This window comes from Rattus rattus, chromosome 2 (genome assembly GCF_011064425.1).
Source record: "Rattus rattus isolate New Zealand chromosome 2, Rrattus_CSIRO_v1, whole genome shotgun sequence".
Lineage (NCBI taxonomy): Eukaryota > Metazoa > Chordata > Mammalia > Rodentia > Muridae > Rattus > Rattus rattus.
This window is the reverse complement of record NC_046155.1, coordinates 164,946,028-164,961,637: the sequence shown is the minus strand read 5'-3', so window position 1 is coordinate 164,961,637 and position 15,610 is coordinate 164,946,028. Positions and strand designations below refer to the sequence as shown.

General features: G+C 51.2%; 1 protein-coding gene across 2 annotated transcripts; it reads right to left on the bottom strand.

The window, feature by feature from the left end:
- Positions 1–646: 646 nt before the first annotated feature.
- On the bottom strand, positions 647–8,114 carry Fxyd3 (FXYD domain containing ion transport regulator 3). 2 transcript variants are annotated; one of them, XM_032893890.1, is made up of 8 exons: positions 8,009–8,113; positions 4,235–4,286; positions 2,609–2,641; positions 2,503–2,526; positions 1,726–1,800; positions 1,607–1,643; positions 957–994; positions 647–825 (listed from the first exon to the last, which is right to left on the bottom strand). In XM_032893890.1, exons 2-8 carry the CDS (start codon positions 4,272–4,274, stop codon positions 806–808), a joined length of 267 nt encoding a protein of 88 aa, XP_032749781.1. In that variant the 5' UTR covers positions 4,275–4,286; positions 8,009–8,113; the 3' UTR covers positions 647–805. The 2 variants fall into 2 exon arrangements, with proteins under 2 accessions (XP_032749781.1, XP_032749780.1); XM_032893889.1 differs by having other exon boundaries at positions 647–994; positions 8,009–8,114.
- Between the last annotated feature and the right edge of the window lie 7,496 nt (positions 8,115–15,610).

Here is a 15,610-nt window from a genome sequence, read left to right as displayed (position 1 = left end):
GCGGGAGCCTCTTGTTGAGTGGCAGGTGAAAACCCTGGGTGGGATCTTGGGCAGGAATTTTGGTTTGAAAGGTTTTAGGCATTTTCTGTGATTGCACTTAGATTCTGGAGGCTCTGATGGATACTGAGGAGCCTCAAGAGAGCTGGGGGTCAGTGGAGGATCTCACAGTGTGGCCACTGCTGGACTATCGGTGGTGTTCTGGGAAATTACAGTTCTCACAGGTGAATGGAAGGGGCTCATGATAAAGTGGGGTCATCTCAACATGAAGGAGGAGACCACTGCAGGGGCGGGGACAGCTAAATATTGGGGTGGCCCCAATATGGTGTGATGACCCTACGGTGTAGCTTTTCGCAATGTCAACCAGTGTCCCTACACTGCGTGAGATTAGGGCTCCTTTTCACTCCCGCAAGTGTCCCTCGTTTGCCACTAGAACTTAAGTGGCACAGGAGGCTGCCCATGGAGGGAAAGGGCAAATCTCATGCCCACCATAAGGCCATGGCGTGCAGGTCTAAGCGTGATTCAGCCACCAGCTCCTACTCATTAACCTGCCCCATCGAGGCCCCAAGGTCCACCCCAGCATCTGCTCACCTCCTCGCTGCCGGCAGCCACACTCCAAGCTCCACACAGAGTCTCTGGCTCGCCTGAGCATGACGTAAAATCATTTTATATTAAAAACTGAACAAAGAACCTGGTACCATGAGATGAGGCTCGGGGAAGGCAGTGTCAGGAGAGGAGGAGCCCAGACATCTTGGAGTTCAAGCCCATCTCCAGAGACAGGACCTGCGCTCTTTTAACGGATCCATCCTCAGCAGTTGTGAGCAGAGCCTGGTAGAGGGAATGGAGTCAGTTGGCAAGCATCTCCCCTTTCCTTCTCCCTGACGCAGGCACGCTCCCACTCCAGCTTCCACTAGTGACCATTACCCCCACGTGTCACCCCCAATCATCCTGTGTCATACCTGGTGTGATGAGGGGTGGCCCATCTCCTGGACGGTGGCTAAGGAAATAAACGGGGTAATATGTAAATAAATCTGCTCCTATTTATCCTCTCTCTCAGGGGCTAAAGGAGTCTTGGGTTGCCCAGATAGTTTCTTGGTTGATTTCCCACTGTACGTCTAGGCAAAGCTAAATGTACCAGTAAGGACCACAGCTTTCTCGGGATGATTTACCATGGATAAGCCCAGGAGACACCGGGGCAGAGCACCCAGGCCTGAGCACTTTGCACAAGGCTTAGCCTATTTATTTATTTATTTATTTATTTATTTATTTATTTATTTATTTATTTATTTATTTTGGAGCTGAGGACCTAACCCAGGGCCTTTCGCTTGCTAGGCAAGCATTCTATCACTGAGCTAAACCCCCAACCCACGGCTTAGCCTTTTTTTTTTTTTTTTTAAAGATTTATTCATTTATTATATGTAAGTACACTGTAGCCGTCTTCAGATACACCAGAAGAGGGCATCGGATCCCTTTACAGATGGTTGTGAGCCACCATGTGGTTGCTGGGAATTGAACTCAAGACCTCTGGAAGAGTAGTCGGGTGCTCTTAACTGCTGAGCCATCTCTCCAGCCCCAGCCTTTTTTTGAGCATGCCCAGAACCCATCTCACCTGGGTTTCTGGCTGAACTTGCATTTGCACTTGCCACCTGTAGGAGAGAGGCGTGGTCAGGGGAAAGAACAGGAAACCCCTTCCCTGCTCACTCCCTCCCAGAGCTCCCAAGTACTCACTCATGAGAACTATAATGCCCAGGGCACAGAGAATCCCTGCACAGATGAGCCCGCCGACTCGGAGGCTGTGCCAATCTGAGAGGGAGACAAAGGGGACCTCAAAGCTAGCCCAATTCCTTCCCCCTATCTCCCAACTCACTTGACAGCAGTAAAAGAGAAAAGCAAAACCCAGCCCCATTGTGCAACTATTGCAGTTCATATCCAAGCAAACAAGATATCGAGTGTCCACCCAGGGGCAGAGAAGCCATCTGAGGGAAAGGATCAGTATGGAGGATAGGAAGTCAAGAGGCTGGGTCTTTAGAAAGAGTGGTCAGGCAAGGGCTCTCTGAGGAGATCCGCAGGAAGGCAGAGCTGGCCCTGAAGGCATGGAAGAAAATGGTCCAGGACGAAGGAATAGTAGATGCTAAAATCCTGAGCTGAAACAGGCGTGAGGACCAATAGAGAAAGAGAGGGGACAGGGCAAGGGGCAGCTCCTGATGGAAGCTGGAAGATTGGGGTATAGAATTCCCTTTCTTCTCTGGGAAAATTTTCATGTCCAGCTTTCTGGTGGTTGATCTGAAACTAATGTCTCTTGTGGACTGGACTCAGGTCGTGTCTGTGCCTGTCTTGTATTTCTCCTCAAAGCTGATAACTTTCACCTACCTGGGAGCTCAGTGCCGACTCAAACCCTCTCCTATCCTCACCCCTGGGTCACTGTGAACTGTCAGTCATCCTCCCATGGGACCCTTGGCACAAATACTGTGCAAGACGGGAAAGAAGTGAAGACTCCGTTCTTACCATAGTAGAAAGGGCTATCTTTATCTGCAAAGAGAAAAAACACACACATGAATCTAAGACAGTAGGGGACTTGGGAAAGTGGGGTGGAGGATGGGCTCTGGCTCACCTTCAGGGTCATTGGCATCCAAAGTAGGCAGGCCTGTGGGGACAAAAAGGAACAGGTTATGACTAAGGTGGCTTTAGCAGAGCCCTCAGCAGGATCCATGGAGATTCATTGCCTATGAGAAATGCTCTGTGGGGGAACAGCCCCACCTCACAGTGCACAGGATCTAACTTCTGGCTAGTCCTATCTGGACACGCACCTTCATGGAGATATAGGCTCCCACCCCTATCTCTGAAACACTGCACTGGAAACAGTGTTTCTAGCCTCGGGGCTGGGCCACGCCTCCCGCAGGAGAAGCCTTGCTTTTCAAGGCAGCAGATGGCTCCTGTTCCTGTGGCTGTTTCTTTCACAGAGCGCTGCTCACAAAACGCCTTGCTGGCCCCACCACAGCTGTGCCCTACAGGTATCGTGTCTTCTGACCTCTCCCCCTTTGAAATGACTCACAGTCACCCAGTTGAATGCAGGTCCACATCCCTTTCCAAACAGAAGGCTACTTGGGCCCAAAAAATGGTAAAGTAAAAAGTGGTCTAAACGGGTGGGGGGCTCTGGAGAGAGGTGACTCCGTGGTTAAGAGCAACGACTGCTCTTGCAGAGGACCCAGGTTCAGTTCCCAGCAGCCACATGATGGTTCACAACCATCTGTAACTCCACTTCCAGGGGATCTGACGCCCCCTTCTGGCCTCCACAGTTACCAAGCACAGACTTGCAGGCAAAACAGTCATACACATAAAGAATTTTAAAAGGGGGGTTGGGGATTTAGCTCAGTGTAGAGCGCTTGCCTAGCAAGCGCAAAGCCCTGGGTTCGGTCCCCAGCTCCCCCCCAAAAAAAAAGAATTTGAAAAGAAAAAAAGGTGGCTTGCTCCTAAGGAACCACACCCAAAGTTACCCTCTGGCAGCCACATGCATAAGCATGCACACACATGAGGAGCTGCACACACAAGAACACACACAAGTCATGCACACGCGAAGAAGAGGTTAAGGAAGGAGAAAAGCATGGCAAGAGCAAGGAGGAAGAGCTCAATTCTGGCTGAAAGCTCATCTGGCTTCATTCCGGGTCTGAGTTCTGCTAAAGGGAGGAAAACAATGCTTAGTTATACTCAGGCACACATGCTTGGGGCCAGCTCCACCCAGGCCTCGGTCACCACTGTTCAAACATTAACTCATTTAAGCCTCACAAAGCCCCTATGACTAAGTGACATTCTTCTCTGTGTTTTCACAGATGGGGAAACGGAGGCACGAGGTACTCAGGTTACCTGTTATGTCACCGCTAGCCTCTCAGTTGCTTGTGGGATGGCAGCGTGGGGAGGCCATGACACATAGCACAACAGTACTACAGAGAGAGAGAGAGAGAGAGAGAGAGAGAGAGAGAGAGAGAGAGAGAGAGGAGACAGAACAAGAGACTGAGAGACTGAGAGAGAGGGGAGAAAGGAGAGAGCAAGAGAGGAGAATGAGAGAGAGAGAGAGAGAGAGAGAGAGGGTGTAGTTGGATTGATGAGCAGTTATCCAGTGTGAGAGAGAGAGAGAGAGAGAGAGAGAGAGAGAGAGAGAGAGAGAGAGAGAGAGAGAGAGCGCTTGTCTCTGCCCAGCTGAGAGGCCCTGGGAAAGGGCAGTTTGGGGCCAGACACTCACCTGCTAGAAGGACCAACAGGCTCAGAGCAAACTCTTGCATGTCAGCGTTGACCTGGGGAGTCCAGAGAACAGGCCAACCTTAGCAGGGCACCCAGGATGTAAAGCTTTGTACTTCTGTCCCACCTGCTGCTTGCTCTCTGGGAGCACAGCCCAGGGTACACACAGGAAGGCTGGCGGTGAACCTGAAGCTCACTGGCTGGGAGATAAGAAGCCTCAAAGTCAAGTGGGGGCTGGGTGAGCACTCAGGCTCCATGAAGGAACAGGTCCTGTGTGCCATGTTCCTGGCAGTGATATTAGGCTTACTGTGAATAGATTTTTCCTTGAAGAGAGGAGGTAGAACAGTGTTTTGCTATGTCCAGGCTAGCCTTGAATTTGCCATCCCCCTGCCTCAGCTCTCCAAGAGCTAGGATTATAGGTGGGCACCATCAAATCCTGCTTATTAGCCCCATCTTACAGATGGGAAAACTGAGGCTCTGAGACATGAAAGTTGATGTCCAGGATGACTTGGTCCAGAGAACAGGATTTAAACAATGCCTCTTTCCCAACTAGCTGTTCATAACTCAGAAAGAACTGTGAAGGGCCTCGGGGTGTTTTGGGGAAGAGGGTGCCAGGAGCCAGGTGGCAAGAGGCCCGGGTTCTGGGAGTGGCTCCCACAGACAGCTTGGAGCCTGCCCGGCTCTGCCCACACACTGCAGGCTTCTAGCTGAGGCCTGAGCTGACTTCCTGGGCTGCTGGGTGCGGGTGGCGTGTAACAGGGAAATAGTGTCAGGCTGATGGGATAGATACAGAGAGTCCTGGATGTGGCCTTATCTCCATCTTCTGTCCTACCCCTGGGTCTGTCCCTTGAGACCCCACTGAGCCCTCTCTGCAGTCCCACTGAGTGCTCGCTGCATGCCCCACTGAGCATTCTCTGAGTCCCAGCTCATGTCCAGTCTTTGCCCCCACACCACAGCCCTCACCCTGCTCAGCCTATGCTCACTCCCCATCCCAGCCCTGCTGGCAGCAAACACTACAGGTTCCCCAGTGAGGCTCACTCCACATAGAGCCCCTTTCCAGAGAGCCCGAGCCGTGACCTGCTATCTTTCCATCACCCTGGAGGTCTGTAGTAAAAGTCCTGCTGTCTGTGGACCTCCCGTGCTTGCCTCGCTCAACTGTCCTGAGCTCATGGGCACATGCATGTGCCAGTGCATGTCTCTCTCTCTCTTATTCTCCTAGCCCTTGGAGAGCTGAAGCAGGGGGATGGCAAATTCAAGGTCAGCCTGGACGTAGCAAAACACTGTTCTACCTCCTCTCTTCAAGGAAAAATCTGTTCACAGTAAGCCTAATATCACTGCCAGGAACATGGCACACAGGACCTCTTCCTTCATGGAGCCTGAGTGGCAAATCCTAACACTTGTCCCCACTCCCTACTTGCTGGACACTGTCCAGTGACTTTATAGTGACTCCTCTCTTTAATCCCCAGCAACCCCAAGGTCACCCTTCAGAACTAACCCTTTTCACTCATACCAAAGCACACACTTAGAAGGGAAAATGGAGCCACCAGCCACCTATGGTGCAGGGGAGTCCCACATGCTCACACAGACGCCTCCATTTCCCTGGGGCAGATCCCAGAGGCTGAGAAATCCTTCAGCTTCTTCATTAATCTAAATCAGTGCAGGCTTAACTCAAGCTTCTAGGGAAGCTGAGGCAGGAGAAATTCTACTTCAAAGTCAACCTGGGATACAGGCTAAGTGCAAGGCCAGACTGAACAATTTAGTGAGATATTGTCACAAAAGAAAAAGTTAAAAAAAAAAAAAAAGGAGATGCAGCTCAGTGGTGGAGCCCCTGCTTAGAATCCCCAGTGAGGGGCTGGGGGCGTGGCTCAGTGGTAGAGCCCCTGTCTAGAATCCCCCAGTGAGGGGCTGGGGCGTGGCTCAGTGGTAGAGCCCCTGCCTAGAATCCTCCAATGAGGGGCTGGGGTGTGGTTCAGTGGTAGAGCCCCTGCCTAGAATCCCCCAGTGAGGGGCTGGGGCGTGGCTCAGTGGTGAGCCCCCCTAGAATCCCCCCAGTGAGGGCTGGGGGCGTGACGCGGTGGGAGGGCCCCTGCCTAGAATCCCACGGTGAGGGCCTGGGGGCGTGGCTCAGTGGTAGAGCCCCGGCCTAGAAACCCCCAGGGAGGGGCTGGGGGCGTGGCTCAGTGGCAGAGCCCCTGCCTAGAATTCCCCAGTGAGGGGCTGGGGGCGTGGCTCAGTGGTAGAGCCCCTGCCTAGAATCCCCCAGTGAGGGACTAGCGATAGAGTCTTGCTTAGCCTGCTCTTCAGGCCCTGAACACTTCTCTCTCTCTCTCTCTCTCTCTCTCTCTCTCTCTCTCTCTCTCTCTCTCTCTCTCTCACACACACACACACATACACACACACATACACACACACACACACACACACGAATGCACCCATGTGTGCACACCCTGGACCCATTAGTTTAGATTAGACATATTTCTTGTCGTTGATTTGGGAACTATTTCTCAGACGTCTGGGGTCCCAGCAAGCTTTGGAGAACTCAAGTGGTGGTTAGGGGCACAGGCTGTGGATTTCTGTGCTCTGAGGCCGGCTGCCTCCTGATTCTGTCACCCATGCATATAAAACACCAGCCTTGACAGAGGGCTCCTGCTGGGTGCCCCACCTGTGCAGCCATTTTTCTCAATCGGAGCCCGGAGCCCTCGTACTGTCCTTATCCCACACGGCCCTCACCTGGCAAGTCATCCTCATGCTGCATGCTCTGTCAGCATGGCTGCTGGGTCTCACCTCTACACTTTTCCCTCCAGACTCCTCCAAGGCCTCCAAAGGACCACATTACCACAAAACCTCCCAAAATTTGGGAACCTGGGCAAGGGCAGGGGAAGACAGATGGTCCATCTGCAGCCCTTCCTTCCTTCCTCTGCCGTCTGGACCCCGTCATCCCTAGGGCTGGGAGGGGGGCCGGAAACAGCCCTCTCTCCTCACTGTCCTACCCTGCTGGTGCTGTGCTCTGAAGAGAGCCTGCCTGCTTCTGAGTGAACCATAGTGGGAGGCAACGCAGAGGGGACCAGCCTTGCCTGGGACATTAAGCAGCCCTCATGCACTTCCTGCCTGCGCTAGGCAGAGGACAGTTGCTGTCTCCTGCCCTCTGTGTCCTCCCCTCCTCCAGGACGGTAGATGGTCCTGTCTGCAGGGGTAGGATGCATACACCCTGGTCATCTGAGTCCCCATCTCCTAACCAAGTCCCACTTTCCTAGAGCAGACATCTTCTCTCTCCTGGTGCTCATTTATTCTCCGTGTGCCCCAGTAACTGGCCACCCAGACACACCTCCATCTGTTTCCTCCCCCAGTGCATTTAAATTACTGTTCATGTACTCAATTACCCCTAGATACCGTCCCTACTCTCACCCCCTGAGAAACCCTCAATCATGAGATTATGGTATAATCACTTCCTGTCCACCCTGACACCCCCACTCTGTTCAGATATCTCAGGTAAACCCAGACTTCTCAGACCTGCCCTCAGGGTTCCCTGATTCCACTGGGTGGGTCACTCCAGTTGTCTAGTCCAGTCTCACAGAGGTGAGACATTAGGGACAATCAGCTGACGGGGGAGGGTAGTCTCCCGTCCCCATCAAAGAATCTGTAAGCTGGAAGGTTTTAGGGGTCTTTAACTCCAGTTTCTATGTAGCAGGTACAGTCAGAAGAGAGTCAGGGAGAATGGGGGAGCAGAGGCAAAGGGACCCCCAGGGCTCTGGGAGAAGGAGACCCCAGGGCTGCTCACCTGAGTAGCTCAACAGGCTGCGAGGTTCCGGGAGAAAGCAGAGTATGGACTCCCAAGCCAGGGCAGCCTTTATCCACACCGCCACGCCCTGAGCAAACCTGGGCAGGCAGGCACAAGTCAGGTCTCCCTGAGGCGAGGGACGCCCCCACTCCATTCCTCCCTTAAAGAGACAGTTCAACCCGGTCTCCAGCTGTAGTAGCCTCAGGTGAAGTGGAAGGGGAATCAGGGTGGGCTGGAGATTGGCATCTTAAAAGGAGGGAAGACGTATATCTGGTCTCCTGAACATCAAAGGAGACCTGGAATGGGGAAGATTCTGGGGTCTTTAAGGACAGGCCCTCTTTCTGGAGTGATGTGGGAGAAAGCTTGGAGCACCCATGTAACACTTCTCTGATAAGCTGAGGTAGGGGTGTGGCCTTTTCTTTGAGACAAGGTGTCACTACGCAGCTCTGGCTGGCCTAGGAGCTCACATTGTAGACCAGCCTGGACTTGATCTTACTGATTTCCACCCATCTCTGTCTCCCCAGGCTGGGATTAAAGACACGGAGCACCAGTTGTGGTGGTTTGGGGATTGGCCTGGTGGCATTTATAGGGACTAAAGCCCACTTTCCATCCTGCATCCCTTGTTGGCAGGAGGTTTGGTATGGCCAAAGTTGTAATAGGAAACACTCAAGTGGTTGGTAGAAGTGAGGGTTTCTGGTTCTTGGGGTTCGTAGTCCAGGCCCCTGGAGACTGAAAGCTGAACTGGCTTTCTATGTCCCTCCCAGGGATGAGAAGCTGAAGGGTGGATGCTCGACCTACCCAGTGGGTGTGGGTGTGGATGTCAAAATTGCCCTCCTCCACTGCAGATGAGCCCCCTGTACTCCGCAAGCCCCCTCCCTTCCTTGTCCCCCTCCAAATGGCACTCCTTCCGCCTGGGGTCTGTACAGGCTCCCACATGGTCCCTGTTGGAGGTGCCCCCTCCCCCCAAATTCTGCCTCCTCACACAGAAGGACTTTTGTCTGGGGGCTGGATAGAGAACAAGGCACCATTGAGTGTCTGGCAGAGGATTGGGGTCATCGGGAGGGGCAGGGCCAGGAAAGGGGTGGCTTCTATTCGGCCACCAGCTGGACTCCAGACGACCCCCAACACTATGGTGAAGGCGGTAGGGTTGGAGACACCAGGCTTGGGAGAGGCTGCTATTGTGGGTGTGGAGAGAAGAGTTTAAGGGAACTTAGGGTCAAGGGTCTGCGGGGCAAGGAAAAGGACTCCCTACTTCCCACCATGGCCCCCCTCCTGATGTAGCTCACTTAGCAATGGGGTTCTTGGTGGCAACTCTTGGTCTTCAGGCCAGGACAAGGCTTCCTGCCTCCCATAAAGGAGTGGGCCTCTCCCTCAGGGCAAAGCACAGCTAGAGATAAAAAACAGGACAGGCCTGACAGAGGTCTGGCCAGGGATGGAGGGAAGAGGATCCCAGGTCCCCTTAGGGTATCTTTGTACCGAACCATGTCGTCCTGAAGCTGACTGCCCCTGGGAAAAACAACTAAAACCCCTGGTGGTCCCAAGAGTAGGATGGTGTCTCCCTCTGCTGGAAATCATAGAAACTACATGCATTGGAGAGCAGGATTGGGGGTAGTGGCATGTGTGTGTGTGTGTGTGTGTGTGTGTGTGTGTGTGTGTGTGTACTTGTATAGGGATAAAAATATCCCCAGAGAGTCACGCCCATGTGGGGAGGGGACTTGGATGAAGACAGAGGAGAGATTGATAATTTCGTATTTCGAAATTTTACATACTGAAAATGTACTGTTTCTTAAAAGCTTGAATGAGGGGGCTAGGGAGAGGGCCCAGCAGTTAAGAGTGCAAGCTGCTCTTGAAGGGGACCTGGGTTCCAGGAACCCACAGTACCATGACTTCTTGTAACTCCAGCTCCCATGGACCGGATGCCTCTGGCCTCTGAGGGCACCTGCACACACGTGCAACATATCCACGCAAAGACCCATGATTTAAAATAAACTTTAAGTATATTTTAAAAGCTTGGTTGAAACTGTTAAGGTGGTAGGGCAGTCTGGTACACATCTGTAATCCCAATATTTAGAAGTCTGAGGCCAAAAGAATTTGAGTATGAGTCCAGCCTGGGCTACACAGAGAGTCATAGGTTAGCCCAGGATATGTTGTTCATTGTCTACACATATTACTAGGATGCCTTTATATAGCAAAATGCTTAGCTATTCAAGCCCTTTATTTACAGAACCTAGCCAAGTCTGCTGTGGATATAAAATCACCTCCACAGCACTTGGAACACTCAGTACAGTGGGAATGTTAGGTAAGAGTTGTTACTCTGTATTGTCCTTGTAACTGTGTCTGCCCAAGACAGTGACAAGAGCCGCCCCACACATTTGTAGCAGACACCATGTTGCAAGGCCAAAAGGTCAGGCATCCTCAGGAGAGCACTTTTTTTTCCAGAGCACTTGTTCCAGTTCATGGGTTCTTCCTGAAGAGAACCAGCAGATACAGAGGGATGATTATATGTCCAATATATTTTATAACAACATATATTAATATAGATGACAAGTATTAGAAGTATTTTTATTAGAAGTATCTTTCCTTCGTGTTGTTTTATTTAATTTTTATTTGTGTCTGTGTCTGTGTCTGTGTGTGTGTGTGTGTGTGTGTGTGTGTGTGTGTGTGTGGAGTGCCCTTGGGAAGCCAGAAGAGGGCACTGGATCTCCTGGAGCTGGAGTTTCAGGCTTTTGTGAGCTGCCCATGGTGGGATTAGAACTCCGGTCCCCTGCAGGAGCAGGAAGGGACCCTGGCTGCTAAGCCATCTGCCCAGCAGCCTCCTGTTGCCTTTCTGAGGTCATTTGGCCCAGAGCAACCTGTGTAACCTGGGACAGGCTCTTATTTCTCAATATTGTGGGAATTCTAACTTAAAAAATCAACCGTCCATGTGGTCTCAGCATCACAACATTTTCAGGAATGCAAAGGAAGTGGAGTCAAAGCCACGGGTATCAGTGGCCTGGCCTCAGAAGTCATAGACAATAGGTCACATGCTCTTTCCAAGCCTATTATGGAACAGCTGTGTCCTCCTGGTCAAAAGAATGGAATCTACCTCTGGTCTTGGATGGAGACATGACGTTCTGATCTGGTCCAAAGATTAGAACATTACGCACCATTGTCTCCTTCTACCCTGGCTTGTGTCTTTCTTTCTTTCTTCCCCTACCCCTACCCACTCCCACTCACCCCCTAGCCCCTACCTCCTAACCCATAGCTCTGACTGTCCTAGAACTCACTCTGCATACCAGGCTGGCCTCGAATTCAGAGATCCTCCTGCTTCCTGCCTCTGCCTCCTGAATGCTGGGATTAAAAGCATGTGCTATCCCCACCTGGCTCTAGCTTGCTTTTGCTGCTGTTACTCCGTCACTCTGACCAAAAGTTACTTAAGGGAGGAAACAGGTTATTTCAGCTTACAGTCCAGCATTGAGGGACATCAAAGCAGGAACTCAAGGCAGAAACCATGGAGGAATGCTGCTTGCTTGGCTCACCCACAGTCTCAGGCTTCGCTAGCTCTCCTATACAACCAAGGATCACTGCCTAGGGAATGGTGTCACCCACAGTGGACTGCATCATTAAACCAACAAAACAATTCCCCCACAGACATGCTCACAGGCCAGTCGGATCTAGGCAATACCTTAATTGGGACTCCACTCTCCAGTGACTTTAGGCTGCAGTCGAGTTGACAGTTAAAATTAACTAGGACACCTCCCTTAAGAGTTGATCCAGCTGGGCCTGTCAATCACCTGGCTAGATCATCCCTCAAAATCGGATTTTCTAAAGCCCTGCTAAGGAGATGGGAAGAATAATTATCCCCTTAATGCCATGATGTACTTATCCTTCACAGAAGCCCCTCCTCAGTGGGGATGCTTGAAAGGCTTTATTGTGTAACACTGAAGCCTGACAGGTTGTCTAAGTTACGGAAACAAAAATAAAAACAAACAAACAAAAACCACGCCCTTTTCTTGATTTAAAATCTTTTTTTTTTTCATGTACCTGCCAAAAATGCTAAACCTGCTTTCTTTCCCTGGCACTTTGGGTTTCTTCACCTTTCTCTGAAGCTCCCCCACCTTTTCTGTCATGCAGCTGCCTGCAGACCCCCATTGCCAGAGAGGCAGGGGTCTCCCCTCCCCCGCCCCCATCACCTCCTTCCTCCCTCCGGCAGCTGCTAAGGTCACAGATTCCCTGTCCAGATGCTTATTGCTTAACCCCTAATAGCATTGCCCTCAAACTTCCTTTTGAGTCTGTCTTAAAATTCTTTTATTAATGAGTCTAAGATCACCAGGAAAGGACTCAGGTCCTCATGGTTCTGTGAGTGCTCTCCGCATCTGAGCCACCTCTCCAGCTCCTAGAAGTGTTATTTTTTATGACCTCTCCAGATTTCCCAAGAAGCGGTTACAAAAAAAAAAAAAAAAAGTAACAGTTGCTGCTGTGGCTGGTGTTGGAAATTTGCTTCCAGCTGTTAAGATGTTGAGAGGCAGAGCCTCAGAGCCTGAGGGGTGAGTTAATGTGTGGCCATAGGCTGTGGTTAGATCTTGCTATCTCACTAGTCTGACAGTAAGCTGGCTTTTTGTCTTTTGTTTGTTTTAGTGTTGTGCTTTTAAAGACAGGGTTTCACTGTGTAGCCCTGGCTGTCCTGGAACTCTGTGAACCAGGCTGGCCTCGAACTCAGAGATCCTGGACTGCCTCTGCCTCCTGAGTGTGGCTCTAAATGCCCTTCCATCTTCTACCACGGAAAGGTCTCACCAGAGGCTGGGACACGCTTTCGAACTCCCCAGCCTTCAGCTTCAGGTATTCTGTGAGTACTGCAGAACACTGAGCAGGGCGTCTGGTAACATTGTAGGCTGTTTCAACACAGCAAGCTCTTTTTCCTGCTTCTCCTGGAGAGCCTGGTCTAGATACAAGCTTAGCCTGGCAGCAGCCTTTGAAATGGGGTTTGTCTCCCCAGGGTGGCCGGGTTCCATCTGTCCTTGGTTTTCATGGAGGATTGTTCTAGCTCCAGGCTGGCTCCTGATCCCAGGTACATCTTCGGGGATGTCTGTGCAGCCAAGACCCCCACAGGATGTCACTGGAGCCCTGGAAAACAGGACACGTCTGCCCACAGTGCAGAGAAAGAAGGAAGTAAGATGGGTTTCCTCCCTGCCCCCAAAGGCCTTGGGAAGTTAACTGACAAAAATGCCTGGGGCTGGGCATGATATGCAAAGGCCATGATCTCAGCCCTGGGGTGGCTGAGACAGAAAGATGGAGGGTTCAAGACCAGCCTGTGCTACATAGTGAGACCATGCCCCACCCCATCCTCAAAATCAAACAGGTCAGACAAGATGGTTCTGTGAGTACAGGTGCTTGCTGCCAAGCCTGATGACCTGAGTTCGAATCCTAGGCCCTACATGGTGAAAGATGAGAACAGATTTCAAGGTCCTCTGGTCTCTACCTGTGCATACACACACAACTATAACACACACACACACACAACTATAACACACACACACACACACACACACACACAATCAATCAATTCTTCCCATAAAGGCAACAAGGAGGACAGACAGACAAAGGGAGGAGGGATGACCACAGCAAAGGCTTTAAACGGGTTACCTGGGGTGTAAAAACCAAAGCCTGCCACCCACTTATAGGCTAGGGATAGTTAGAGAGCAGGGAGGGGAAGGGTACCAGAATTTTCTCTCTTTAGGCCTTCAGTTGGCCACTGCTAGGTGTATGTAGGCGGAGAAAAGCAGTACATGGGGAATTAATAGAATTCCAGGTGTCTGGTGAACACCTTTCACATCAGCGGTTATCCAAAACCTCAGGGCGGGAAGGCAAGCATTTAGGAAACTGGGGGTGGGAGGGGCTGTCATGCCAGCGCTCAGGAGGCAGAGGGTGTTGGATCTCTGTGAGTTTAAGGCTGGCCTGGTCTATACTGCAAACTCCAGCATAGCCTGTCTCCCAAGGAGGCGTTATCAGAACAAGTTTCTTTTGTTTGGGGGATTGTCATTGTTTAAGCAACAGGGGGGCTTCCCAAAGTGGTGTGTGTGGTCTGGATGTTTTAACTCCAGTCTATTAGGTAGGCATGGGCATGCAGCTGCTGCCCCAGATGTTTTCTCCTGAACAGGCAGTGTCTTCATCAGGAGAGTCTTTGGGAAGAGGGAGAGGAGGAGGAAGAGAAGGAGGAGGAGAAGAGGAAGAAGAAAAAGAGGAGGAGGTCTATCCTTAACACAAAACTATTAATCACAAGACTAACACATTGTGTGGGAACAAAAAAGACATTTAGGCTGGAGTAACCAGGGCCAGGGAGATGGTTCCCTGGGGAAAGGGTGTTTGCTGTCAAGCCTGGAGACCAGAGTTCAATCCCAGGTCCCACATAGTAGAAAGAAAGAAGTAACTACTACATGTTGTCTTCTGATTTCCACAGGACACACACACACACACACACACACACACTCACTCACACACACACACTCACGCACACACATATACACACACACTCACACACACACACTCACGCACACACATATACACACACTCACACACACTCACACTTACACACACACTCATGCACACACACTTACACACACACTCATGCACACACACTCACACACACTCACATACACACACTCTCTCTCACACACACACACACACACACTTCACACACACACACACGCACTAAATACATTTTTAAAAGAAGACTGGAATAGTCTAAAAGTTAAACAGAGTTTAATTGCGAATAAGAAATCATATTTATGTCGATCCATATATTAAATATACTTCTCTATATTAAATATCGTATGTATTGATTTTTTCCCCTAGATAAAAGCCTTTGTTCTCTCCTGCTCCCCCACTGTGCCTCATAGTCGCTCAGGGATCAGGTCCCAGCCAGTGACCCCTGGCTACAAACTCCATGTCCTGACTTAACCTCCTGCATATGTGGCCAGGGCCTAAGGCTGTGGGGACACTGAGCGTGCAGCTCATGGGACTTGGCTGATGCCTCCTGTTGGCAGCCTGGGCTCCATCTCAGCACCCTCGGTTACTCTGAACCTCCTGTACTGACCTCAGAGGCTAATCCTGAGCTCCGAGCACACAGAGTGAGGCACACCCTGTTGTTGCTGACTGTCTTGGCATTTTCAAGGGATTGTCCCAGTAACTGTGGCTCTGTGGCTAGCTGTGACTGGCTTAGGGACTTGTCACACGGTAAAGGAAGGGTAAGACCCAGGTGTTCTGTATAAGCAGTAGATGACAGAGGACAACACAGAGTGACATTTAGCCCCGAGTGCCATCCCTCAGACAGCTGGGTCAGAGAAGAGGCCATGCCCAGGGGAGTGTTCTGGAAGCAGTCTCCTGCCTCCAGCACCAACAACAGGGGTTGTCCCCCAGACCCAGCCTCTTACCCCGCCCGCAACCCCAGTGGCACAACAGCCTTTGCTTGGTATCCTGCTTCTGTCTGTAGCCCGGATACTCTGTCCTCAACTGCAGAAGAAGCCTGTACTCGCTGAGTCAGGTCCCACGGGCCTGCCCCGAAGGCACCTCCTTCCAGCTAAAAGCTGAGGCTTTAATGTGACCATGTAAGTCTTGCATTCAACC